This window comes from Trichomycterus rosablanca, chromosome 19 (genome assembly GCF_030014385.1).
Source record: "Trichomycterus rosablanca isolate fTriRos1 chromosome 19, fTriRos1.hap1, whole genome shotgun sequence".
Classification (NCBI taxonomy): Eukaryota; Metazoa; Chordata; class Actinopteri; order Siluriformes; family Trichomycteridae; genus Trichomycterus; species Trichomycterus rosablanca.
In genome coordinates this window covers 9087451-9115001 of record NC_086006.1, presented here as the reverse complement: position 1 = coordinate 9115001, position 27551 = coordinate 9087451, and the positions used below count along the sequence as shown (strand labels likewise).

Sequence of the window (27551 nt, the reverse complement as noted above, 5' to 3'; positions counted from 1 at the left end):
GTAAATGAGGGTTAAGGGCCTAGCTCAAGAACCCAACAGTGGCATCCTGGCAGAGTTTGAACCAGCGACCGTCTACCTACTAGTCCACTACCCTAACCACTAGGCTACAGCTGCCCTAATAACAAAAAAAAGTGAACCAACAATAACTGAAAGTGCAAAAAGAAGACAACAGCATTACATTCTTATAACATTTGAGTTCATTTACTCCAAACAATTTATTTATATTAACCACTTAGTTCCATATTCACAGCAGCATTCTTATCATTGAACCCAAGCTCCTGCTTCTATGCAGTCTACAAAAACAAGGGAAGGGAAAACAAGACAATCCACTCAAAAAAGTGTGGTAATTACACACGATATACTACAATTGATCAACATGCATATTTCATGTCTGTTGAGCCTTTGCACTTAACATAGACATTTCCACAGGACTTAGAACAAAGGAAGAAAACAGGACCAACCATTTCGCCCTGAAATAAAAGAAGAAGAAAAAACCTCGCCACACCAAATGAATCCTACAAATAAACATTACACTTCAAAGATACAAACAAAACCACTTCAACAAGCCTGTCCACCTGTGTTAATATGGGTGTGAATAGTAGTACATCGATCATTGATCCACTGTGTTACGTGTTAATATTTGTGCCGAATCTGTAGGATGCACAGTGCAGATCTGTAATAAAAGCAGCGCACCAGTTTAGGAGAGCACAACCAAAAAAATGCATAAATACCTCCCGGAAGTGCATCTTACCCTGTCCATGTGATCAAACATGTGCACTCCTACTAGCTTGAGTTTTGGAAAATGTACACCTAAGCAATCACCTCGTGTGTGTCGGGAGACCTATGCACGACTCACTGGTCTGTCGTCTTGGTTCTAGTTTATTAAACATTGCACATGTGCAACAGAAGCACCTTTGCCGAGCGCGAGCACCGAAGTCTCTTTTAAGAAAGAAGTCTCCCTGAGGCAAGGGCTGCTGTTCGGTGGCCACTGCTACAGCGTTCCGTTTACTTTAATCCACCTCCTCCATGCTGGTATAGGACGGACCGGAGCATTCGGCCGAGCGGGCAAAGAGGTCACCCACTTCCGCACCCAACTGAGGGGCTCCTTCGGCATCCAGCTCTGCCCCGAAGAGTGCCTGGCTACAAGCCTGTAAAATAAACCATGGTTATAATAGGAGATTTTAGAAGTCCTGTCTGGCTCATGAACGTTTTCCTATGATCAATGCAAAAAGACAAAAGATGAGCAAAGATTCATTTACATGCAGCGGCCGTTCTAACAGTTGTATAGAACATCCACAAACAATTACATTAGTGCAAAGTATGATTTTATTTTATTATTTACAAAGGAGAAAAACAAGTACAGGTAACTGTACTACAGGACTGTATTGTATATTTTATTGACAAGTGAGTATGAAATAATTTAAGTGTAATAAATAACTTAAATGTTACAATAAAATTTAAGGGTTAAAACAGAGGTTCCACAACATGTAAAAGTATTTTTAGCAGGTCTTAAAATTAGATAAACAAAATCTCAGATGAAAAACCCACACATGTGGAAAACTAGGTACACCCTATGACCCAATAGCTTGTAGAACCACCTTTAGCAGCAATAACTTGAACTAAGCGTTTTCTGTACTACTATCAGTCTCTCACATCATTCTGGAGGAATTTTGGCTCACTCTTCTTTACTTCTTTACATTGCTTCAGTTAGTGAGGTTTGTGGGCATTTGTTTAAGCACAGTTCTTTTCAGATCCTGCCATGGCATTTCAATTAGGTTGAGGTCTGAATTTTGACTTGACAAAGGCAACACCGTGATTCTTTTCTTTTCTAGCTATTCTGTTGTAGATTTGCCGGTGTGCTTGGGATCACTGTCCTGTCTCGTGACCCATTTTCGGCCAAGCTTCAGCCTGACCGCAAAGTCTTGTCTGCCCAAAGGACATAGGTCCAAAAGTCATGTTCTAGTAACCGTTTCAAACCGGCCATACTTAGTCAGTCTTTTTCTAATTGTACTTTCATGAACTCGAACATTTAACTTGCTGACTAAGGCCTGTAGAGTCTGTTATGTAGCTCTTGGGTTTTTTGCAATGTCTCTGAGCGTTGCACATTTTGACCTTGGGGCGTATTGGCTGGGATGTCCATTTTTGGGAAGATGGTAATTTGTTTTAAATCCCAGATTGATCGGCAGCAACAATTGCTTCTCCAAGTGGAAGTCTTTCCTCAGTGGCATTGTTTCGCTTTTATAGTGGTGGTCACACTTGCTGATGATCAATTAATCAAGAGCATTTGATTTTGACCTGGCTACTTACCCTCTTAATTCCTATGAAAGCAGTAAGTACCTAAGTCTAAGCAATTGAGGGTAAAGGGCCTTGCTCAAGCACTCAACAGTGGCAACCTGGTAGTGGTGGGACTTGAACCGGCAACCATCTGATTACCGAACCAGTACCCTAACCACTAGGCTACAGCTGGCCCAATTTGTAGTAATTTGAAGTGTGTACAAATAGTGTGTATTCCCCTAATTTTAAGACCTTCTAATGTCCTCATACGTAAAACCATAGAATTTAAAGAGGGTGTACTTTGTTTTTCATATGACTGTACAGTCCCTTAGTGTAGGCCACAAACAAACAAACAAAATATCAAGCCAATCATTTAAATAGCATTTTGCTATTTATTAAAAAAGGAACCTATGCACACCGATAGGTGAACTATGCAATGCAGATCAAGATGCAAGACAGACGGGATATAGAAACCCGGCAGATGTACAAAGAATGATGTACAAAGTAAAACTGGTTACAATATTAAAAATTGGGAAAAAAAAGAGGTATTTTAAGCCCCTCCCCACCAACCTAACCATGGATCATTTGTTATACTCAAGTACTATATAATTACACTTCATACAAAATATAGATATAGCCTTTTTTCCCCCCATTCATTTTCACCATGGCTTTATTCTGGTGAGGGTTGCAGTAAACCTGGCATCCCAGGAATCACTGGGTGCAATGCAGCAACACACCCCGAACAAGATGCCAATCCATGGCAGGGCCTTAAACCATCATGGTTCACTTTAATGACAGCAAATGTCGATTTAAATCATAGGCTTATGTGTACACGTTAATTAAAGTATTGGGACGCACCCTTTAAACTCCAAGCAATTATAAATAATATTATAAATAAACATAGCTGATCCAGGTGTAAAAGTGGATTGTAGTCACTTTGAATTTAACTGCAATTTGACTCTTTCACAGAGCCCCTGAAGATACAGTACAGTACATTAAACGTAAATCCAAATAAACACATAAACAGACATAATAAAAAAAAAAAAACTGTCAGACCCATACTTAAACAGTTAAAAAGCTCACTTTTCCTGCTGCCGCAATTACAAAGTTTGAAGGCATCTTATCGGTGACCCCTCATCTACACGATAAATAGTTCGCCCTGCTACAGTAAGTCACAGGTGTAGGTGTGAAGTGCAAACCATTGAAGCATCATTGTTTGTGTGCATGTAACAGTGGTTAACTGCTTTAGAATGTGCACCACACATGTGACTATAAGTTGTATGGTTTTCAGTCTAACCCTCTAATGAGACCTGTACAGCAGAGGATAGAAGACATTCAGCAGCACTGCAATCACTGCAGCCATTATGACCAGGATGAAACATCTGATGTGGTCGTCTTCAGCATGTGCAGATGCGCTGTCCCGTCTGCGCCCACTTTCGTCTTCCGGCCTCGTTCTGGGTCTTCTCCGTCGCAGCCCTGATCGGAAAAGGCCCCAAGAGGGAGCGTCTCGCTGCCTTTCTGCTTCCTCCTCCAGTTCCTGCCATATCAGAGACGCCTGCGATTGGCGGAAACCTGTGTCAACTTCTTGGACAGGGACAGGCCTTGAAAGAACCAATTTATAAGCCCTTCCAATCTCTGCTCACTCAAAACTCTCTCTTATCATTATCTTCTATACGCATTAATCATTTTTTAATTGTGGTGTGGAACAGAACGACTTGGTGTAGGAAGTTTGCAGTTGCATTAAAATACTCAGCAAAACCCACACAAACACAAGATAGGATCAAGTCTATTCAAGTTTTTTTCCCATAATGTGCTAAAAGCATACCAATGATAATGGAAAAAAAGGCATTTTATAATTTAATAAAAAGGAATTTTAAAATTTATCTTTAGAACAGTGAAAATGTGATGTCCAACATCAAATCAATATTGCATATATTGCACACGTTTTCATTTACATTTTTAAACACACCTGCACACACCTGTCTGGGCCATTTCAGCTCACATACAATATACATAATATTTTGGTTTAATTGCAAGAATGGTGTTTTTTTTTTATATCTAAATAAGTGAGCAGAATTGTTCATTTAGTCCTAAAACTACATTTACTTAATCTTCTATTCATATAGTGCAGGATGTGATTGGCAGAGCACTTAACAACTAATGTAAAGTCATACAAATGATTACTTAAGCAAAATATGATAAGCAGCATGTTCCTGGATACACCAAATGAGAATTACACTATACGGCCAAAAGTATGTGCCACCTCGGCATAAGCTGTTGGATATCCCATTTCAAACCCATGGGCAATGATAAGGAGTTTGTATTAGGTGTGGCTGTAGCACCTAAACTCAATAGTTAAAAGAGGTGTCCACATATGTTTGGCTACAGAAAGACAGAGAGACGGACAGAGGGATGGATGGATGGATGAATAGATAAAGATAAATAAGATACAAAGAGCCAGCAAAAGTGATAGAAAGATGGAGAGACAGTGATGGAAAGAGAACAATAGATGGATGGATATAGAGAGAGATGGATATATAGGGATTAAGTGAAAATATAAGTATAGCCTTCCACCAATTATCCTACAGAATGTCATTTTACATAGGTTGGTAAGAAATGCATGCAGAGTTGAAGTTGGCAGTTCCAATTTATCAAATGCGATGTCATAAACAGGTTGGCCCAGACTGCAACACCTAATAAACTGGGTCTTGTAATGGTCTCAATTAAGTTCTGCTATCATTCATTCCACGAACAAAATAGTTGAAAAACTGTACTGAGGAGCTTAAGCTTATTACTTACACCATTTACACCTTTTGTCTGGAGAAAAAAAAACCTAAAATGTTTCATTTTATTCCATTAGATTAGAAGTCTTAAATAAAAACAAACAAAAAAAATGTCCTCATGTAACAGTCAAAAATCTGCATTCATCGCAAGGTCACATGCATATGTTTTTAAACAGTTCAACATATCATTAGTACAACTAGCATTAGGTAAACAGAAAAATAGTTAAGCACATTATAAAAGAAATACTATTGGCCACCCAGGTCAGCTCTTTTTGACAGCATTAGTGTGGTTATTATAAGGTGATTAGCAAAGTTCTGCCTTATACTGCATCATGATGCAAAATACCCACATCATTTTTGTAAAAAAAAAAAAAAATTAATAAAAAAAATTAATAAGTTACACAGAGATTCTCTTATCCAGATTTTAAGATACAGTCACCAGACTGTCATATCCAGACTCTATACTGATGCAAAACAGCACAAATTAATTAATTGTTATCTTTCAATGAAGTCAATTCCAATTCCCAATTGTGTCCAATCTGCATCTGCTTCTTATCACCCACTAGTGTTGGCTTTTAATGGAGAGAGATATGGAAAGCCATGCTAAGCTGTATGTTATCATAACATTCCTAATCTAGATCCCCATGTGGAGTAGTCATGATTAATCTATGGGAACACGACCGCTAAAATAAAAAAAGATTTATCACCAAGTGAAAAGAAGCATTTAAGGTCATTAATCCCCCTGGTACATAAACTCTGAGGAAGAAGAATGAGATGGAGAGTGTGTTAAGCTCACCTGACTGGCTGCAGCTCCAGCCGCAGCAGCAGACTCGGCTCCCAGTGGGCCGAGAAAACGAGGCGGTCGCTCTACGGGAGAGTTTCGGCGTCGGTAGAACAGTACGTAGGCATAGCGTGTGACCACCTGGCTCTCTTCTACCGTAGTCACGGTGCTGTCATCAAACAAACGCCAGCCTGCGTAGAAGATCCATAAAAACTGTTCATGGCTGGCACAGTCAGCAGACAACAAGTTCTCCCACAGTAGCTGTGCATCACTTGACAATATTCATATGGGTAGCCATTGCAGAATTAAACTGAGACATGGACCTGCCTGCAGTTTTCTGAGATGTGGCAATTCAGGAAAAAAAATGCCTGATATGCCAAGTGTATGGCAAAATTCAAACAGTGATCAAAACAACATCATCAAATGTGCATTCCTACACAAAACCTGTATTGTTGCAGCATCAGAAACTGGTCTCCATTCCACTGGGACATGCAGTTAATTTCCACTTTCACTGAACACACAAGCACAAAAATAATAATAATACAGGGCACCTACCAACATCGCTGCGTTGGCTGTTCTTGTCGTTGGGTAGACGTGCGTAGGCTGTGTAGTGACCTCCAATCATTCCTCCATAGTGATTTATAACAGCATACAGGTCATAAATAGGGGGCTGTTGGACATCCTCCTTCTGACCAATACAGAACTTACTCAAATCCAAGTTCCTGTGAACAAAGTGATTGGCAGAGAAATGATTTCATAGTCATTTAGATTAACTATACATACTATACACCCATCCACCCATCCATTATATACATTGTGCCCAATTCAATTTAGCTAAAAAACTAACCCCACAGCTTTATTACTATGCTTTGACTTCTATGCTTCAATGAAAATGAGCATGCAGGAGTGGAAGTTAATGAGGTATGGTGTCATGAAGACCCAAATCAGAGCTCAAGTGTGAATCTCAGCTCTGCTATCAGCCAGTCGGTGTCTACACTGACATGATTGGCTATGTCTAAGGGTGTGTAGGTTAAGGGAGATTCCTCATTGCTGCGACAATTATGGCCTCTGCTCTAATTAAACAATAATGGTACACCATTTCTGGATAAAACCTCAAATGCAGACAACAAGTTTCTAGTGTAACCAGGTCATACCTCTTTTACATGCAGGAATCAATTATTCATTTGATTGGAAAATTGGTAAACCAAAGGCTAAGCTACAGCAAAGTTCCTTTTACATACCTAACTGGAAAGTCAACCATGTCATTGATCTTGTCCCTCCAGATGAAGCTCCGGAAAGAAAAGCGTTTTAGCTGGATGATGAGCACGTTTGGCAAACGCCAAAGGAGAAGCTGCTTGGAGGCCTCTCTGTGCTGCTGACATTTTGGACAGTACCTGATTTGAAGACAGAGTGTGATGCATTAAGCCTAAAACATTATACGTGTATCGGTCAAGGCTATTTCTATAGGCATAGATTTCCTCACCAGGCTTCCTCTGGGGCCAGCACCTCAGGCTTGGTGAAGAGATTGAGGCATTGCTCCAGGGTAAAGTGTCCTGCCCTGGCGGTCTCGCTGGCGGAGCTGGGGTCCTCGTTAAACTCCAGCTCTTTGGAGCGCACCAGGACATACTCCTTCAGCCGCTCGTTATTTTTCCATACGAGCTCCAAAGTGCTGTCCTCAGGCACCTCCAACAGTCCGTCCCCTATAGGAGAGGTTCAAAGATCAAGCACGTAGATTTGCATTTCTGATCTGATTGATCTGAAAAGGCTTACAGAGAGGATAAATTCATAGAGAAAAACCAAATCTGACCTTTGTCTTCAAGTTTTACTTCCTTGTTGTTGGCATCCTGTAGAGAGATGTAGAACTGAGAAGCACTCCTATTGCCAGACTCTGAGGATTGCTGGTACCCAGTGACTGCCGCTGTAATGCACACACACGTAACTTTATATGATGATGATGATAATAATAAAATGTATTTATTTATTAGGATTTTAGCATCATGGTTTAAACACTTTGGTTACATCCATGACAGAATAGTCAATTCACAAGTTCAATGTCAAACACAGTCATGGACAATCTTGCATCTCCAATTCACGTCACTTGCATGTATTTGGACTGTGGGAGGAAACCGGAGCTCCCAGAGGAAACCCACGCAGACACGGGGAGAACATGCAAACTCCATGAAGAGCGGACCTGGACCGCCCCACCTGGGGATCAAACCCAGGACCTTCTTGCTGTGTGAGCCACCGACTTTCTTTGTTTGTGTGTGGTGGTGCGTGGCTCTTCATACATGATACGGCACTGTATGGGATCCCAACACTGGCAGGTGATTACGTGTCGGAGTGAGCGTGTGGTGATTCGACTGTCCTTGATCAGATCATGGGTAGTGCAAGCAACAGTGAAAGAAAAATCGGGAATTGGAAATGACTAGATTGGGAGATCAAGTGGAATAAATCCAGGAAAACTGGCACTCGGTTTAAAAGGGTAACCAAATTTAGTAGGAGTACTTAGTACCTGTTCTTGTAATGTGTTGTAAATGTATTTTTTGACAGTGTTTTATTTACAGAAAAATCTGTGGTTCTTTACAGATGCTGACTAGGGGTGGGTTTATAAAATAGATTTTTCGATTTTAATCGATCTTTATTTGAACGATCCGATATCGATTCATATAAATGCGAGATCGATTTTTTAAATACGCCCCTTTTTACGGTGCACACGGAAATCTATTACTATTGTTACCCCCTTTAATTTCGCGTGACCAGCCACTGTTTTTTCATGCAACGAGATCTGACCTGCACATCAGTTTAGCATGGCAGAAGCTCAAGTTATGACCACTACACAACTTTTTGCACTGATTTTCGCTCGGCTCTGGATTCGGGAGGAACTCGGTGTTCGCTCTGCGATCAAAACTCGGCTCTCAATCAATGTGAGAAACAGCGAGGGGAAACACAGGGGAGAGGTTGGAAACAGGTGGTGGAGCGCAATATAGTTTCTATCAGAATACATCAGCACACGCGAGATCGTTCTCTACAAAACAAAATATTTATTAACCTCCAACTCACTACAGAACGATCCATGCTGCTCGTGTTGTCAAATCCACTCAGATTCATTTATTTCATCAGCGCACAAACTTTGATTGCTCGCTACTTGTTGATGTGCATGTTTGGACGTGGTATCATTAAACCTTTCATCACTTCTCACGTGTGTTTTCGTGACAAAACGTAGTTTTGGAGACCAGAGAAGCTCGCCTGTGATTCCCCCTGGTGATAGATGGTGTAGTGTAAAACTCCCCATCGCCGATCAGTCGTGTAGTGTGAACATTACAGTGACCACGTGTTAATCAGAGTGTCGTGTAGTGTAAACTTGGCTGTACAACAGCCAGGTGTATGTTTACATTACATTTACAATGTTGTAGCATGTCAGACAAATGGAAGAAAACAGTAACATTCATTTTTTATTATTATTTCATTTGTCTGACATGCTACAACATTGTAAATGTAATGTAAACATACACCTGGCTGTTGAATGTTACTGTTTTCTGTTTTGGATTAATTATTTATGTAAACAAAATACACAAATATTTTTAATAATGAGTGTTCTTTGTACAATTATCACATTCGTTCTCTGAACATCTGTACATATGTAAACAAAACCTGTTAATGTAACTCAAATATGCCTAAATGTGTTGAATCGAAATTGGATCGAAAATCGAATCGAAAATCGAAAATCGAATCGAATCGGGACCTGGTGAATCGGAATCGAATCGATCCAGGAAATTGGTGGCGATACCCAGCCCTAATGCTGACTAACAGATATAGTTGAAATTGTTGAAGTATTCCATTAAACCAATTGTAATTACCTTCTGGTTTCACAGCCTTCTCACAGGATGTTTCTTTTTCTTCATTCGGGTCCATGGAGCTCGACACACCCTCAGAAAAACCAGAGTCCAAAGTGCAAGTGGAGACAGAGCACAGGTCTCCCGCCGAGTGTCCCGAGGCCTGTCCTGTCTCCGTTACAGACAACGGATTGACCTGCTCTTGAGCGCCTTCTTCTTCACCTACACAGTGTACTTCCTCCTCTGGCTCAGGTCCCTCAAAAGCTGATCCAGTTAAGGGATGCTGATCACCACGACACACACTGGCTTCCGGAGACGTCCGACCAGACTGGAACGGGGGTCGGAAAACATTCACCGAATACCTGGACGAAAAGACAAGGACAGTCTTTCACTTTTGTTCCAAAGAAAAGACATTTTGATCCCAAGCTTGGTACATTTAGGAATATGAAAGCTTTGAGTTCAGGTGAGGATACCAACTGTGATGTCCGTCTTTGTTTCCAGTTCTTACCTAGAATAGCCCTCCAGAAGCTGAGTGAGGCGTACATAGGTCAGCCTTGATTCAGGCACACTGATCAAAAACGGCAGGCCGACATTCTCAGAGTTGGGACGGCAGAGAGCTTTGTGGCTGGGCCAGTGGTTCTTCTGGCAAGCTCTAAAACGAAAGAAATGTACCCAGATACATGGTAAGATACAGGAGCTGCAAGCAAAGCCCAAATGTTATAACCAACACTGATTAATGAATGACTCACTGATTACAGTAGCCTACACGATAGCAACGTGTACATCGCTTCAGTTTCTCGTCGTCTGGCAGAGGTGGTTTCTGGCAGCCAGCACACTTAGCTATTGGAATACTTGGAACCTGAAGCCTCTGCAAGTAACACATATACATAATGAATGATACCTATGAAAACCAACTAACACAATACAGATTTTATTTGTAGTTGTGTTATACCTGTTGTACTCTAAGCACCACTACTTTCTCCTTAGAGAGCTCTTTAGACAGCACCTCAAAGCAGAAAAGCATGTCGGAGGATGAGACTGTATCAAGGGACTGAGAAGGCAGGAAGATCCTATGAAAGCGGCTCTTTACCACCTGAAAGGATGGGTGGACAGGGACACATTTTTAAACAAGTCGCTATAACATTAAAGTTGGGTAACAAAAACATCCGATCATACATCTGGGTCTTGCACAAAAGTCATTTTGAATTATGGATTTTAGCGATTAACCCATTTACGACAAGAAAGTCATTGACTGGCCTGTCAAACATCCTAGCCATTGGGGGCTGCACTTTTCAGTCAATGTGCTCTCACTGCCATCCTCAAACCCAGGTCTCAAACCCAGCATAAAAACAATTCAGGTATGCAGACCAGAATGAGCTGCTGTGGCTACTCTAAACTAGTTCTGCTCATGCTGTACATGTTCACCTTACTGTTCTGTTCACTATGCTGTTTTTACAAAATAAACACAACAGACTGGTAACGCTCAGGTGGCACAGGTATCTGTGTAGCTGTGCAACTACACAGACAGTCTACACAGTGTCTACCAAAACCCGGTCATGTATTGGCACCCTGTCCAGGGTTTCACTGCCTTGTGCCCAGTGTTTCCTGGCAATCCATCGGACCCATCGCGACCCAGACCAGTTAAGGAAAATAAAACAAAAAATGAAACAAAGACTTGTTGATATGAACTTGGTATGAAAGTGATGGTTTTTATATTCTGTGTACACACACACACACACACACACACACACACACACACAATAGTTGTGTTGCAGTTGCATGTGTATACATAAACATAATGTCATTAATGGTGAGGTTAAACTTGCTGCATGACTGCTGGTGCAGCTGGAATACTGTTCATATAGCTGGCCCCAGATGTGTTTTAAACATTTAAAACAGCACAGGATGTAAAAATAGTGTTAAAAAGCTTCATACCTCTGCAAACCTTAAGTTCTCTGGTTTAACCCTCACACTGCGGGAAATGGACTCCAAGACTTCTGCTGTACTTGAGTTCTCTTTACTCACACTCACCAAAAACTACACACAGGAAAACACCACAAGCTAATAAATAAACAGGCATTCGAAGCATGAAAATGACACCGGAAAAATAAGTAAGATATTCTTCAAGACTTTACCTTGACTGGTTTCATGTGTGGCTCCTTAGCAAAGTAATAGACCGTAAGCACCTTTTGTTTCTGAGGTAGGGGGACAGGTAGGTACAGGAAGGGGTCAAACGTAATAGAGACCTAAAAGGTAAGAACAAAGAACTGATGAGAATTTCAAAATGAACAATATATTGTCACAAAATTGATTAAAAATATATTTGCTTTCCGGCACAGCTAAGCTGTTTTAGGTGCCATTTAGTTACAATAAACCAACACCATTTCTGAGCCAATGAGATTGAAAGGAATGCAAGACATCACCCAAGCACAGGCACTGGACTTCGTCGTTTTACATATTAAGAAATTCAATAAGGGGCGTTCGGGTGGCGCCATGGTAAAGCACGCTTACCCACCACTACTGAGAACTCAAGCTCAAATCTCAGCTCTGCTATCAGCCCACCAAGAACCTACACAGACCTGATTGGCCATGATTGATGGTGGGAGGGCCAAAGGGATTCATTATTTAAGCTGCAATTGAGGTCTTTGCTGGCTGCTCAATGGCGCCTGCACAAAGATGGGGAATTAGAGATTAGAGATCAGTGCATGACTCCACATACACAATACCGATCCCTGTGTGAACGCACCTCATGCAGGTAAAAAGAAGTGGTTGGTTCTAGTGCAAGTGTTTGAAGAGGCATGTTTTAGGCATGACCATGCTCCATCCAGGTGAAATACAACTGGGTAATTTCATATGAGTGGATTGAGAAAAAATAGAATTAATACAGGTTCGAATCTTGGTTGTGCTATCGGTCGGCTGGGTGTCTACACAGACATGATTTGCAATCTCTAAGGAAAAGGAGACTGATGGCCAAAGGCCTGCGATGGATTGTCGCCCAGTTGAGGGTATTCCTGCATTGTGCCCTGTGTTTCCCAGTAGAACTGGACCTACCATCACACTGACCAGAATAAAACAATTAAGGAAAATGAAAATTAAAAAAAGAAGAAATTGATTGATTTACCTTGGAGCACGTTGGACACACAAGCTTCGACTTGTACTGGCCTTGAAAGAGGTCGACGATGAAGGAATCATTTCTCATCTTGTGCCTCTGCCATGCTTCTTCTGCTACAACCTGTTGGATCATAGTACACAGTGGATTCAGAAAGTATTCAGACACCTTGACATTTTGCACACTCATGCTGTGGACTTGTTTTATGAATGTATACAACGATACCTCATCCTGGCGGCCATCGGAATCCACGGTTTCTGTGTAGGGTTTATTTTGGATGCGATTCAAGTCCTCATGCAGCCCATCCAACAGGAAGGCCATGAATTCCTGGGCATCGTGTTGAGCATAACCTGTAAACTGGCTGGCCTTACTGGCCACTATTGCCTATAGTGGGAAACAAAGAAGGATAGGTTATGTGGATTTGGTTGTCAAAAACAACAATGAAAGGTTTGAGCTGGACAGACTTACAATTCTTTACCCTGCTTTCATGAACTTAAGTTGCAACCAGCTGATCAGACGAGTTTAGAAGCAAATCTATTGTTAGCATGGGTATTATTGTGCCACTATTGTAATGTGGGTGCAGCACAGCATTGTATAAAAGCTTAATACTAATGTGGCTTATCTGATATCGCACTCTATTCAACAGACACTGTAGTGTAAAGGGTATGGTAAAAGCCATTGATCTTAGACTCATAAGTGGATTTCAGACTCATATTTTGCCACTTATATTACATTTTAAAACTGTCAGCATGCAGAGCTCCCGTCTCTGTCTCACACTTTGGTATAGTTCATGTTACAATTTCATGATAGCAGAAATATGCTGTCAAGGTGTATATGAAATGTCATCTCACCCCTAGAAAAACAGTTTTTTCAGAATTTTCCCCCTTTTATCTCACATTCTGATCAAGGAGAAGCCAGATCACTGCATGCCTCTTCCAATACATATCCAATCTGTGGCCTATTCTTATCACATGCCAGTGTTGGGTTCCCACATCCCAGAGAGCCACTTTAGGCTCCATGTACAAACATCATATATAAAGTTAATACAAAGTAAGCACTCTGTAGAGAATTAACATTAGTTGCATAACTGTAATTTATTATTCTGTATCCAAAGATAAAGGCTTTGGAGCATTCCATCACAATTTAAAATGTCATTTCCTAAGCTTATAACAATTACACCTGGACTTAAATAATGAATACCTTTAATTTTGATGGCTGGAAAGCATGGTGAGTACCCTTCCATAAAGCCCGGAGTAGCACCGCAAATCCAATGGCCAGCCTTCCACCTGTCCCCAGTGGGTTATTACAGTTAATCTCTGTCTCAAACGCTCGGTCTGAAATTCCAAAAAAAATAAAAAAAAATAAAAAAAAATAAATCACAGACTACAAAGATTACAGTAATAATTACTTTAAAATATCATTTTACACTACTGTGGTCATTACGTCTGCACATTCATGGTGGATAAAACCAAGAAATTGCTTTCGTAAGCAAACAATTATGTGTACTTCACTTTTTACAATACTATGAATTACTGGCTGAGCTTTGCAGACCACACACCACAGACAGCACCACACATTTTGAGAAAGTCAAGCATTAGTTTGTCCCTAAAATCACCTTAAAAAAAGGTCAAAATTCACAAATGAGTTAATATTAGCTGCAACGAGTCATTTACCATGAAAATAGTCTCGAAGCTCGCGTGTATTGGAGAGTGACTGAATCACGCTGTTCATAAAGCAGGTGTTGCCCAGGTTGACGAGTCCTGTGAAGCCAGGGAGACACACCTTCTTCTCCTCCTCTTGCTCAGCTCGCTCGCTGCCCACATGAGAGGCGTGAGTCATGGGCTGCACCATGCAGGTGGGCTTTGGCTAGGGGGTGCAAAACATTCAGATAAGTAAAAGGCAGCAGATGAGAAAAAGCAGAGGTATTGCACAGCTTGTACCTCACCGTCGTAATGGTTGGCTCTTGTTTGACAGAGACATGTTCAGAGACAGAACGAGGCACAACTACATCTAAAGCAGCATCCTCTGAAGCCCGAGAGGCGGGCTTGGGTTTCTCCTCCCCGACTCGAGGTTCTTCCTTTGCCGGCAGTGCATGCTGGCTGCTGCCCGGCTGACTCTTGTCAAGGGAAGAAGGGCCAGAGGGCACAGCAACTTTCGCGCCACCCACTGCACCTTAAACAGGGGAGATTAGAGCTTGTGGTTACAAAATTAAGAGTCAAACTCTGAAATAAGAAACCAGTACTAATACATTGTATAAATGATTGCATATAACAATGCATGTTATAAAGGAGTCATTTCAATTCTAGTCATTAAGATATAAATAGAACAGCTGTCATTGGTAAGAAACAGTGCTGACTGCTGTGTCGGATTGCCTGTGGGTTAAGTAAAAGCTAGATTACATGCACTTGAGACAGGCTGTTTTGTATCCGTACTGAATTACTTGACCTTTCTTTGAATACGCACTCCTTTGCTGAGCAGTGAATTCCAAATGTAAATACACCGCAGCATCCCAAATACTGTAGAAACCATCATGATTCAAATAAACTGAAATGAACTAAAATATTGGCAGTTAGTGTTTTTACTTGACAAATATTTGAAACTACGTAATCATTAAATCACCTAAACATAAACATAGGGACTGCACTTGAGCTTGCATGATTAACACATGATGAGGTGAAGAATTTGCAGCAGCAAGTAGAAACCAGGAAACAGACCTTGTGAAGACTGAGCCTCCAAGCCTCCCCAGCGCTGACTGCGTCTCTTCCTCAGAGTGATGTCAACACGAGACGGGGTGAAGGAGTAACTAGACTGTTCCGGTTGAATAAGGTTCCTAAAATACATACAAAGTCAAATGAAAGACAGTAATATGCTGATCAACCTGAACACTAATGGGTTAAGGTATCCACAGATAGCATCAGCCAGAACCTCTTACCTGAGTTTGACTTGCCACATGAAGACAGTGTTTGGTCCACAATCGGGATGTTGGCGCAAAAAATTGGCATCGCTGCAAAGAGAACTCAGTGGTTAAAACCTAGGGCATATGTAAACGCACAAGCAGTTACTTCACTAATACAGTATTTTGACCAGATGGACCTTTGGTGTACACCCAATAGGCAGATTAAAAATAAATACATTTAAATTGATTTTTTTTCTTTAGTTTATGTCTATTAGGTTAAATAATGGATTACAAATATTATATTAATTTAAGACAAGTACTGAATAGAGAAAAATAAGGAAATAAGGACTCAATCCTTTGATTCCAAGACAAGTTCAAAACCACAAACCGCAAAGTATCAGTTGTGCTTTCAACCGGACAGGTTCCTAAATAAACACACAACCTTTCCTAATTACCACTCGACCTATAAAGCCTTAACCGACTCCCTATAAACCCATAGGCAGGTCAAGAATCATTAGGAATTTTCAGCCAATGACAATTCTAGATGTCAATAAATGATCTGACTCTTCAAATGTTGTGCTTTCACTTAACAACCATGAATTCCTCTAAACAGCTGACAGGATCAACAACCAAGTTAAATTACTAACATCTTCACCTGCCTGAGATGTCATTAAGAAATAAGCAGTTAGGGAAATCAGGGCAGGATCTGAAATAAATAGAACTGGCTGTTTCGGGCAAAAAGGGTGAAGCAAAATTCCCATATGACAGCAAAAGACATGCAAGAAGGTTTAACTGACTTTTCCAATTAAATACATTTCAAAAATAGCTTGATGCAGAGTATTTATTCTTTTTACTATAATAGTAATTACTATATAGTAACTACTATAGTATTAAGTACTTATTTACAATTTAGTCACAAAAAAAGAATAGCTGTAGAAATCCCAAAACTGCCATGACATTCATACTGTATGTACGTAAACTTTGAACTTGAACTATATACTCAATCTCCATATCTGAACATGCACCCACCTGGTCTGGAAGATAAGGGTGAAGTCTTGTTCCCTGAAAAGAACCCTGGAGATCTCCTTACATACCTCCTTCAAGTATACATTTACAACCATCAAGTCAGTCCCTTTCTCATAGGAGTCATTCTTTACATACGCCAGATTCACCATTGGCTCTGGACCTAGAAGCAAGACCATCATCAATTTAAACACTTTAGTTTGTTAGTAGCCTGGCTACTAACTAATATTTCTGATATTGCATGCTTGTTATATAAAAAAAATCGTCACATCTTGACCCTGAAACACACTGGTAATTTGCTGGGAATTGGTACAAATAGTCAACTCAAGTCTAAATTCTGGGAGAATGACAGTAATTACTTGGGTCAATACCTATCACAGAAAAAGGCCCAACTTTAAACAGAAGCTGATACATTTCTGGGAAATATGAGCCAAGACCTTTTTAAAGGCTGGTTTCAAACAAGATACAATAGGAGAAATGCTTCAAGGTAACTACTGCCATAAAAAAACATGAGAAATGTATGAATTTTGGGTATTCATGTCTCAAACTACAATTTTATGACAGCCCTGTAATATGGACATTCCACACAGGTATAATTTATGTAATAAATTTATGATTTTACTGAAGAATTAGGCATCTAATTACACATAAACATTCTGACTGTATCCGTAACTTTTAACTCGGGTGCACCTCAAGCAAATATGTAAAGGCTGCACTTGTAGGGTGAAATTAAATCAAAACCCAGGTGTATCTCCATTATTTGATTCACAGTTTAAACTTTTAAACAGTTTATTTTTCCTTGTCATATCCCCAAGAGCAATGTGTCCAGAATCACTGTCTGCTCTGTGATGTCATGTTTATGTCATGTATTTGTAATACATTTTCAATAAACATAAATAATGAACTGACCCATGTCCTTTTCCTCAAGACTTCGGTCACATGGCTCCTCTTTCGACTTGTCCCTTTTCTCATCCTCTGCCTGCTTGACTTCCTCTCTCTTGGAGCCAGCTGTGACCGCAGATTCTCCAGATCCTAAATGGTGGGACAGGAACTCGGCTCGTCCTTGGTTCTGCCCAGCAGCATCGGTTGTTGCCGGCTCTTGCTTCTTTTCTGCCTGCTTTGGGGATGTTCTTCCTTCGGAATTCTCCTCTGGCTTGCAGGGGTCTCTGGGATTTGGGGCACTAACTATTGGAGCAGAAGACTCGGAGAGCACAGGCCTTGGCTCACAGATAGGCGCCTGGGGCTTCTTTTTACCCGTTTCAGCCTAAACGGCAAGCACAAAATAATATTCAAGTGAATTATGTTACCTCAGCATTCACATTAATATATTTATTCCTGATTGTATCTGAAAGTCATTGTAAAACATGAATTGTTTAACTTTCTCTGTTGTAACAAGAACCAGGATGACAAGCAATTTGTTATCTCATATTTATCTGACACTAACATTTACTAATAAATGTTTATTTAGTGATATTTGCAAGGAGCTACAGTGCTCTGAGAAAGTATTTGCTCATCCTAAATTTCTATTATTTTTGCATATTTGCCACACTTATGTATAAGATCAACTACATTTATTATTACAGTGGTCCCCCACCTTTTGCGCAGCACAGACCGGTTTCATATGGGCGGGGGCGGCAGGATTTAAAATAGAATAACTATAGAATGGAAAATCAGTGTGAATCCTGAGCTTTTTTCGATGTAATGAGACACTGCTCCCACCTAGTGGTGATTGGAGACAATAACACCGGTGGAAATTTAATTGTTCCTGTAGGGATTATTTATTCTTTCTGTGCAGCCCGGTAATAAATGACCCTAAATCAACTACCAAATCAACCAAATAGCTACCAAATTAACCAATTAAAACAAATTAAATGGACAATTAGATTAAATTTTACAAGCCACACCCATGCATGATTACTGCCACACCTTAAATAGAACCTGCCTGGCATTGTGAAGCCCAGGCAGGCACACCAAGAGTGGCATGCCTACCACAATTTTTACCAAGAATGCACTGCCAGCTCATTCAGCAGATCACAAAAGAACCCAGATAGACGTCTAAAGAACTGCAGGCCTCACTTGCATCAGTTAAGGTCAAGGTACATGATTCCACTAAAGAAAAGACACTAGGCAAATTCTGAAGGAGATTGTCTGCCCGTCAGTTGGTAACCTAAAGCTCAAGCACAGCGAGGTTATGCAGCAGGACAACGATCCAAAGCATATAAGATGAAAAGAAACCAAATTAAGGTTTTGGAGTCGCTGAGTCAAAGTTTTGACCTAAATCCCATTGAGATGACATGGCAAGCCCTTAATAGGGCAGCACGAGTCAAGGAATAATGAGTTGAACAGGGTGTGACTCTCCATACACAAAGCTGATCCACATAAGGACTCGCCTCGTGCAGGTAACAAGATGCAGTCGGCTAATGCACGTGTCGGAGGAGACGTGTGTCAGTCACGGCTCTCCTTAATCAGGACTGGAGATCAGCATCAGTAGAGAGGGAGCGTAATACAAACAGGTAATTGGATATGACTAGAAAGGAAGGAAAACTGGGAAAAGTTTACCTGCTTTTTCTCAACTCTTGGTGATTTTTCCTCCAGGCTGACTTGTCCTTTAATCTGGTGTTCTGATTTGCTCTCGCCGGTGTTCGACAGAGTATCAGATTCCCGGCTGATGTGAGTAACGGGTTTGCCATTCAGAGCTGGTTCAGCCAGAGACTCTCGTGCAGGGCTAGATGCTACAACAGGCTCCTTTTTGTTTTTGGAAAGTCGGACAGTCCTCTTGGCAATGGGCTCAGGGGTCTGGTCCCCCTTAGTGCCTGGCTTGGACTCGGCTACCTTGAGCCCTGCGTTCGGAGAGTTCTCTGCCTGTTTGTTCTTCATGCTTCTTTTTACACCCCGTTCAGGTTTGCCACATTTCTGATCTGTAGATGGCGTCTGCTGCTCCGTTCCGCTGGGAGTTTTGAGAGTTTCCGAGTTCAAGTCTGACTTGTCAGGCTGGTGATTGCTGCTATTCTCTTTTAAGATGTTAACTGCTTCATTTTCTTTGTTGGACTGGGAGAAAGAAAAAAACATATAATTCAAGATGTTAGAACACAGAAATCTGCAAAAAGACAAAAGTAATGTAAACAGCGGAGCAAGATTGGGTGTACCATAAGAGAGGGCCAGTTGTTAAAAGGGATCTTCTTGTGCATGACAAGGTGCATGACGCCACCCTTTTCCTTCACTTTACAGCAGGAACTCTCAATCTCTGCATGCAGGTGACAGCTCCACTCACGGCCATCTAACAACATATAACAAAACAATAAACCCAAAAAAACAACAGAGGTCTGTTACACTATACCCACCATTGCTAATATTCAAACCCGGATCGGCCATACGATTGTCCACACGGACATAATTGGCTAGGTTTGGCTAGCTTTTATCCGAAATGACTTATAATCTCTATTACTTGGTAAAATTCGAGCAAATAAGGGTTTAAGGGCCTTGCTCAGAGGCCAACAGCGGCAACTTGGTAATGGTGGGGTTTGAACCGGCACCCTTATGATTACTAGTCCAGTACCTTAACCGCTGAGGTTTTCCTGTGCCCAGGGGATAAGAATGATCAGAACTGCAAACAGGCTGCTTTTAAATGCCATTAGGTTCCATGATGGATTGGCTGCATTGGGCGCAGTGATTCTCAGAAAACCAGACCTACTGCGACCTGACCAGGATAAAATGGTGGTAAAACATGATTACAAAATTTGGCTGCTCACGTATTTAGGGGTCACCAATGCGAATCACTTTGGTCAGCATACCTGACTTTTAAAGCCGGATACACTTCCTGATGCAACCCTCCTTGTTTCACTAGGGCTTGGGACCAGCACTAAGAGTGCACTTACAAGTGCACCGTATGATTGTTCAGCCAAACAAATCTGTAGACATACCAACCAGCTACTTCGAACCCTAAATAGTGGGCTAGCTTATTTCACAAGCAAGTGTCCCAATTTAATGGAATGACAGCAAACAGCAGCACAGGTTGGGCTTACCTGGGAAGCGGACTTGGCAGGCCGTATCTGAGAAGGCGGTGTCCACGTTTTCTACTTTCAATGCTCCACATCGCAGTCTGACTATCACCTCATCAGCATTTTGCTTCCAGTCCAGAAATAAATCTGCACAAGCACAGGTCATAAATCGTACATTAGTCCACATATACGCTGAATTTCAACTTTTAAATGTACTTGAAAAAAAACTGTGTTATTGTAATCATATAATTATAGTGAAATATAGGTGCAGTGGGAAATATCCAGCCCCACCCCCAGCCAAATAAAGTAAGGTATTACAACTCTAAACCGTCCTGTAGAGCTATTTGTTGCCTTGAAGTCTTCATCAGTTGGAAGATACATCAAATGAAAAATGACAAGCATGTCACAATTATCCATCTCCTACATAATCTTGCTGATCTGAAAAACTACTGCTATTTCGTCTGTCCTTAAGTTTGGTTACAACTCAATCTGCCTCAGCTGTGATGTGTTAAATAAACACCACCCAGAGCTTTGTTTAAGGTGTGTTTGAGCCATAGCCAAAATTGAGGAGCTGTCACAAAAGCTAAACGAGGAGGCAATTTCATTAGACCAAAAGGACAGTGGGTACCAGAAAATTTCCAACACATTAACATTCCTAGAGACACCACTATGACCTGTGTGGCCATATGGACCAATGATTTGTCCTGCACAAGAAAGGCCAGGATTATGCCCAAAAGAATACTATTGTTTGTTTATTAGGATTTTAACGTCATGTTTTACACTTTGGTTACATTCATGTCAGGAACGGTAGTTACTCATTACACAAGATTCATCAGTTCACAAGTTTATATCGAACACAGTGTTGGACAATTTAGTGTCTCCAATTCACCTCACTGGGAGGAAACCAGAGCACCCGGAGGAAACCCACGCGGACACGGGGAGAACATGCAAACTCCACACAGAAAGGACCCGGCCCGGCCCACCTAGGGATCGAACCCAGGACCTTCTTGCTGTGAGGCAACAGTGCTACCCACTTAGCCACCGTGCCACCCAAAAGAATACTATCCCTAGGGTCAAGCATAAAGGTGGGTCAGTGATGATGTGGGGATGTTTTGCTGCTGCAGGAACAGGCAATCTTGACTGTGTGACTGGCATCACAGAAATACCAAGGCTTCTTCAAGGTGAAATGTTATGCCTAATGTGGTAAAACTGAACCATAGTAATAACTGGACTTTCTGGACACAGATCCAAAGCTCAATTCCAGGTCAACCAATCTTTGTTTAAACCCCAGAAAGAAACTTAAAAGATTTAAAGAAACAGTTGCAGCACGAAAGCCATCAAACCACAGTGAGCTGGAAGCTTATGAGAGAACGATTATGAGGTGCTTGTGTGGCCTAAGAGCTGGTGCAGGACAGAGCTGCTATCATGACCTTGACTAAAGACCTGCTTCACAGAGGCAGTCTCTCACAGGCTTGGATTACAACACTTCAGCATTCAGCATGGCTGCAGGGCACATAGAGGACACAAACTACCACCCAAACAAACTGCACTGTGTGTCCTCCAAGCAACAGCATGTCTTGTGATGCTTGAAACAGGAAACTGAACCCGGTTATTTAGGTCAATATTTAAATCCCACAGGTATTTGTGAGTATTAACAAAGCATCTGTGGGCGATTAGGAGATTAGGAGCCCCACAATTAGTACTTACTTCAGGCAATGATGATTATTTGTGACTACCGAAATGTCACCATCAAATGTCACAACTGTTATGCACTGACTGACAGGTTAATAGAAATGTATCTGTATAATAGAATCACTTTGTTTTAATGTTAACTCCTGAAAAAGCTCACCTTTTTTAGCCTCTTGGTTGACTGTTGCAGCTCGCTTGGCCTCTTTGCTCTCTTGGTTGGCCCGATCTTTCAGTTTCTTCTTGCTGCTGTTCTCTTCGGCTCCTCTCTGCGCTCTCCTGCGGCCTACCTCACCTGACGTAGCGCTGCTGCTGCTGCTGGCCATCTTGAGCCACTTTCCACTGATGGAGCTGCTGTCGCTCACCTCGCTGCCTCCTGTGGAGCCGCTTTCACTGGGGTCTGAGTCCGAACTGCGTCGTTTTCTGCCCGGCCCGGCTATCTTGGCGGCGTTTCTAGTCTAAATACACCCAGAACTGAATCGGGGGGAACTGGGGGGGGGGAAGGATGGCATGTTACTTGAGAACTATTTGAAATACAAGTCCAAAGCTTTGCTTTATTTATGTCTATGGTAAAATATAAATGCATTTAAACAGTGACTACAACTACATTTGTAAAGTATGAAGTGAGAAGTATGGCAAATAAATACTGCAATACTTGCTACCAAGCTGCTCCTTTGCCAACAACATGTAAAATACATATGTGGGGTAGTGCTAGGGACATCATGACCTGATACAAGGTATTGATGCCAACTCTGGCCTAAAATGTTGGGTTAATACCAGTTGCTTTTGACAAATTCTGATTCTGAAATCATCAAATTATCCACATATTTTTTAGTAAAAAATAAAAATATTAAACAAGTTTAACATGAAGTCAAACTCCATGCTGACGCAAACAGGCTTCACCAGATCTCTCTCTAGAGATCTAGCTGCACTCTGTTGAAATCAAGCGTCAGCTGTTGGAAATTCATTTAAATGACAACAGCTTTAATCAAACAATGACGTATTTGTCAGTTATCAGTTAATCATTGACATTTGTAGTTCTCATGCTATAAAACAAAACTTTATTATGTTTATTATGTAAAAAAAAAAACAGATCACAAACAAAAGTAAGGCTTTAGGGCACTAGTAGCAGAAATGTTCATTGGAAAAAAAAAAACTTCACATCAGTTTGAAGATGAAGCTACATGAAGCTACAAACTAGTGCATAATATTGATTATATGCTTTTATGGTTTGACAAGTGGGGTGGTGAACTCCAGTAAACTGACTGCTCTGACCTCAACCGCACTGAACACTGGAATTAATTGGAATGGCGTTTGCCAGCCAGGCCTTCTTGTTTAACATTTTCTTTATTTATTTATTAGGTTTTAAACACTTTGGTTACATTCATGACAGGAACGGTAGTTTCTCATTACACAAGATTCATCAGTTCACACACAAGATTATATAGAACACAATCTTGGACAATTTAGTGTCTCCAGTTCACTTGCATGTCTTTGGACTGTGGGAGGAAACCGGAGCTCCCGGAGGAAACCCACGCAGACACGGGGAGAACATACAAACACCACAGAGACCAGACCACTCCCACCTGGGGATCGAACCCAGGACCTTCTTGCTGTGAGGCGACAGTGCTACCCACTTCGCCCCAACAACATGTAAAATACATATGTGGGGTAGTACTAGGGACGTTATAGCCTGATACCAAGTACTGATGCCAACACTGACATAAGCCACAACCTATCAATGTGATATGTGTCAGAACTTTCCATTTTGCTTTGGTACCAATAAGTCTAAACTGGCTGTTGATAAACACGTCCCATTGTGTTTTCTAAACCCAAAGACCTTTACAATCTAAGATGTTTTTGCCTGGATCATCAAATCTTGTTCCAAATCCGCTCTTATAAATGGTTTATTTCTGTAAGGTAAATCCGTGGATGCAAATAGCATCTAGGGGTCCACTGAGGTCCCTTTTGGTTGATAAATGGGAAGTGTACAGAGCAGTCAGTAATTGTATACCCACAAAGTTTCTTTGTAGGGTAGGCGTGGTTAAATAATAAATGAATGTTTGTACCAGATGAAGTACAAAAGTACCTAATAAATCAAAATAAGAAACATTACATCTAATAAATGATCTCGTCTGTCGTCGTCTGTGTTATAAATTGAAGTAAATTTACCGCTGGTGACCATGTCATATTAAGCTCTTTAAAAACACCATTACTTTGACCAAAATACGTACATTTTACCAGTCGGTGGGTGAAACTCGTAGTACGAATGATCACCGACCATGAGAAAGTTTTACCCTGAAGTGAAGATATCAAAATATCGTTGTCATATTACCGAACCTTATATAGACTGACTAGCCGTACGGCTAGCAACAGTTTACACTCAAACAAAAACATACCGTGTATGTAAACACACAACATTTTTTTAAAAAACGAATATGTTTACATTTTCTAAAATACGAGTACAAACGAGTAAATGTCACAATGTGAATAAACACCTTACGTGAAAAGACCGGGCTGAGGAGCGCAGTGTTGCCATGAGCTGATGCTAATTTAGCAATACCGGTGTCCGGTAACATTAGCGTTAGCATTCACGATTAGCCTAGTGGTTAGTGCTACATTAGCTCGGCGGCTAGGGAAACGCACACTATTGTGGCGTTTTATTTTTTTTAAACTAGGCGCTACACCAAAACGACACCTTTAATTAACGTATATATATAAAACACATGACATTAGAATCAGTTGAGTGACAAATTATTGGTTTACAATTCACTGTCAAAGCTGAAGCAGGAGCTGCCTAATATATTGTTTTGACCCAGTTTTGCTTGGTCATAGTTAGCTCTTCAATTTAGCACCTAACGCACAATTCATTATTTTGATTTATTACTATTATTTATTATAACATGTTTTATTTCAATCGGTAGAAAATGCCACATACTGCTGTATATTGTATTGTTTCGATTATATTTAAAAGGCCATTATTAGGTTAACAGGTCAGGCTGTGTCTCAACCCGCACACTGATTACTACACAATGCGTCAAAAAAAGTGACACTAGCGCTGGAGGTGTCCTGAATAGACGAACTTTTTAGTACAGCAGTATGCAAATTGGGACGCATCCTCTCCTCCATAATGAGTAATAACGGGAATTTGTACAAGTTTCGCAAGTCCTTTTTCCTGGATATTTGGAAACACTAACAACGCAGATTTTTTTTTATTAAAATAAGTGTGTTTTTGAACAGTACACCACTAATTGTGGTGTTTTTATTAACGTGTTTGAGATGTTGCTGGCTAAATATTATCCAACCGGCGTCAGTTCTTAGCTTAGAAGATTGTGACACAAGCCATATAATACAGCACCGAGTGTTTAGTATCGGTTTGGGACACAGCCTTTGCTCGTAATTGTAACGGTATGAAAATGCACGTTAACAGACCACCACTCGTGTAGTGTCTATTTACCCTAATAACCCCAATAGTGTGGTTTTGGGACGCAGCCTTTGGTCCAAATCTTAATGGTAAACAAACGTAGACTGCGTCCTACATACTACCGTACTACATAGTACGCCAAGATAGTAACCATACAGGCAGCGTACTATACACGCTAGCGTACTAGTTAGTATGGTAGTATGCGGCTTGGGAAGCAGACGTAAACACAGCTTAGCTACATTAGCTAAAGCTAGAAATCACAAAGCCGGGTGGAGCAGCACTTCCCTACGACAAAACCGAAACTAATAATATGATAATAAAATAATAATAATATACATTTGAAAAATGGCTTACGTTGTTGTTGTGGGTAAAACAATTGTCACTGTGGTCCGTGTTCACCAGCACTATGCCGGTAACTGCTGCCAGTTAAACCCCGGGCTCTGAATAAAGCAAACGGGCCGCTTCTGTGCCCGCATCGGCGTTCTGTAGATCCAAGTACAAAGCTCTCCTTCTTCTGGAAATTACTAGCCAGGCTCCATTGTGCTCGCTGTAGACAATCTCTCCGTAATCATAAACAAATAACTGAATTAGCAGGGCCCGGTTACAGAACGCATTTGCAGAAAGAAAACAAACCGGAGCTTGTCTTGATCACACGACTTTACCTGCCTCACTAGCAGCCCTGACTTCCGGTACTGCCTGCTATGATTCTGCCAACCACCAGAGGTCACTAATGTGTGTCTAATCTATTAGAACCTTTGATCATCTTTCTGGTGTCCACCAAAACATCTGGCTGATAGTGGGATTTCATTCACCCATTTACTCAAGGCTCCAGTTATGCTTTTTTACTAATCTTGCTTGACATTGGAATGGATATCTCAGGCCTGCCTTCACACGCATATGAACTTGAGTTCATCCTGAAAAACTTACTATATAGAAGCATTTGGTAGTTCTACAATTACTGACTGTAGTCCAACTGTTTCTCTACATACTTTTCAACTTGCTTTCACCCTGTTCTTCAATGGTCAGGACCCCCCACAGAGCAGGTATTATTTAGGTGGTGGATCATTCTCAGCACTGCAGTTACACTGACATGGTGGTGGTGTGTTAGTGCTGATGGGGTTTTTAAACCTCACTGTCACTGCTGGACCGAGAATCGCCCACCAACCAAAAACATCCAGCCAACAGCGCACCGTGGGCAGCGTCCTGTGACCATTGGTGAAGGTCTAGAAGATGACCAGCGATCGTCTCTGACTTTACATCTGCAAGGTGGACCAACTAGGTAGGAGTGTCTAATAGAGTAGACAGTGAGTGGACACGGTATTTAAAAACTCATACCAGCACAACACACACTAACACACCACCACCATGTCAGTGTCACTGCAGCGCTGAGAATGATCCACCACCTAAATAATACCTGCTCTGTGGTGGTCCTGTGGGGGGTCCTGACCATTGAAGAACAGGGTGAAAGCAGGTTAAAAAAGTATGGACTACAGTCAGTAATTGTACTACAAAGTGCTTCTATATGGTAAGTTTTTCAGGATGAACTCAAGTTCATTTGCGTGTGAAGTCAGGCAAGCGAATACTTTTGGCAATATAGTGTAGCTAGAAGGTAGAACTTTTTGGACATGGACCCACTTTGCACCCTGAGTAATGCTAACATCGCAGTCCACCATAAGAACATGACACCAATAAACAAATATGGTGGAGGTAGTGTGCTGGTCTAATTGATGAAACCATGAATTCT

At 41.2% G+C, this 27551-nt stretch overlaps 1 protein-coding gene across 4 annotated transcripts; it reads right to left on the bottom strand.

The window, feature by feature from the left end:
• Positions 1-179: 179 nt before the first annotated feature.
• Positions 180-26442, bottom strand: usp19 (ubiquitin specific peptidase 19). Of its 4 annotated transcripts, none has more exons than XM_063016127.1 (26): positions 26162-26442; positions 22547-22872; positions 20722-20844; positions 19846-19976; positions 19259-19747; positions 17609-17963; positions 16706-16862; positions 15713-15784; positions 15495-15610; positions 14726-14952; positions 14454-14646; positions 13981-14114; positions 13006-13164; positions 12793-12903; positions 11807-11917; positions 11607-11708; positions 10624-10764; positions 10421-10539; positions 10180-10323; positions 9696-10033; positions 7646-7756; positions 7322-7538; positions 7080-7232; positions 6394-6560; positions 5854-6029; positions 180-1148 (listed from the first exon to the last, which is right to left on the bottom strand). In XM_063016127.1, exons 2-26 carry the CDS (start codon positions 22707-22709, stop codon positions 1011-1013), a joined length of 4347 nt encoding a protein of 1448 aa, XP_062872197.1. In that variant the 5' UTR covers positions 22710-22872; positions 26162-26442; the 3' UTR covers positions 180-1010. The 4 variants fall into 4 exon arrangements, with proteins under 4 accessions (XP_062872197.1, XP_062872201.1, XP_062872198.1 ...); XM_063016131.1 differs by lacking the exon at positions 26162-26442 and adding an exon at positions 24882-25064; XM_063016128.1 differs by lacking the exon at positions 26162-26442 and adding an exon at positions 24887-25064.
• Positions 26443-27551: the final 1109 nt, after the last annotated feature.

Bases quoted from the DNA above. Each gene is read 5' to 3' on its own strand.
- usp19 (XM_063016127.1), bottom strand. From the start codon at position 22,709: ATGGCCAGCAGCAGCAGCAGCGCTACGTCAGGTGAGGTAGGCCGCAGG. The intron at 16,863-17,608 runs GTCAGTTCATTA...TCTTGCTTCTAG, and splicing joins TCTTGAGGAAAAGGACATGG to GTCCAGAGCCAATGGTGAAT. The intron at 11,918-12,792 runs GTAAATCAATCA...CTTACCTTTTAG, and splicing joins TGTGTCCAACGTGCTCCAAG to GTCTCTATTACGTTTGACCC.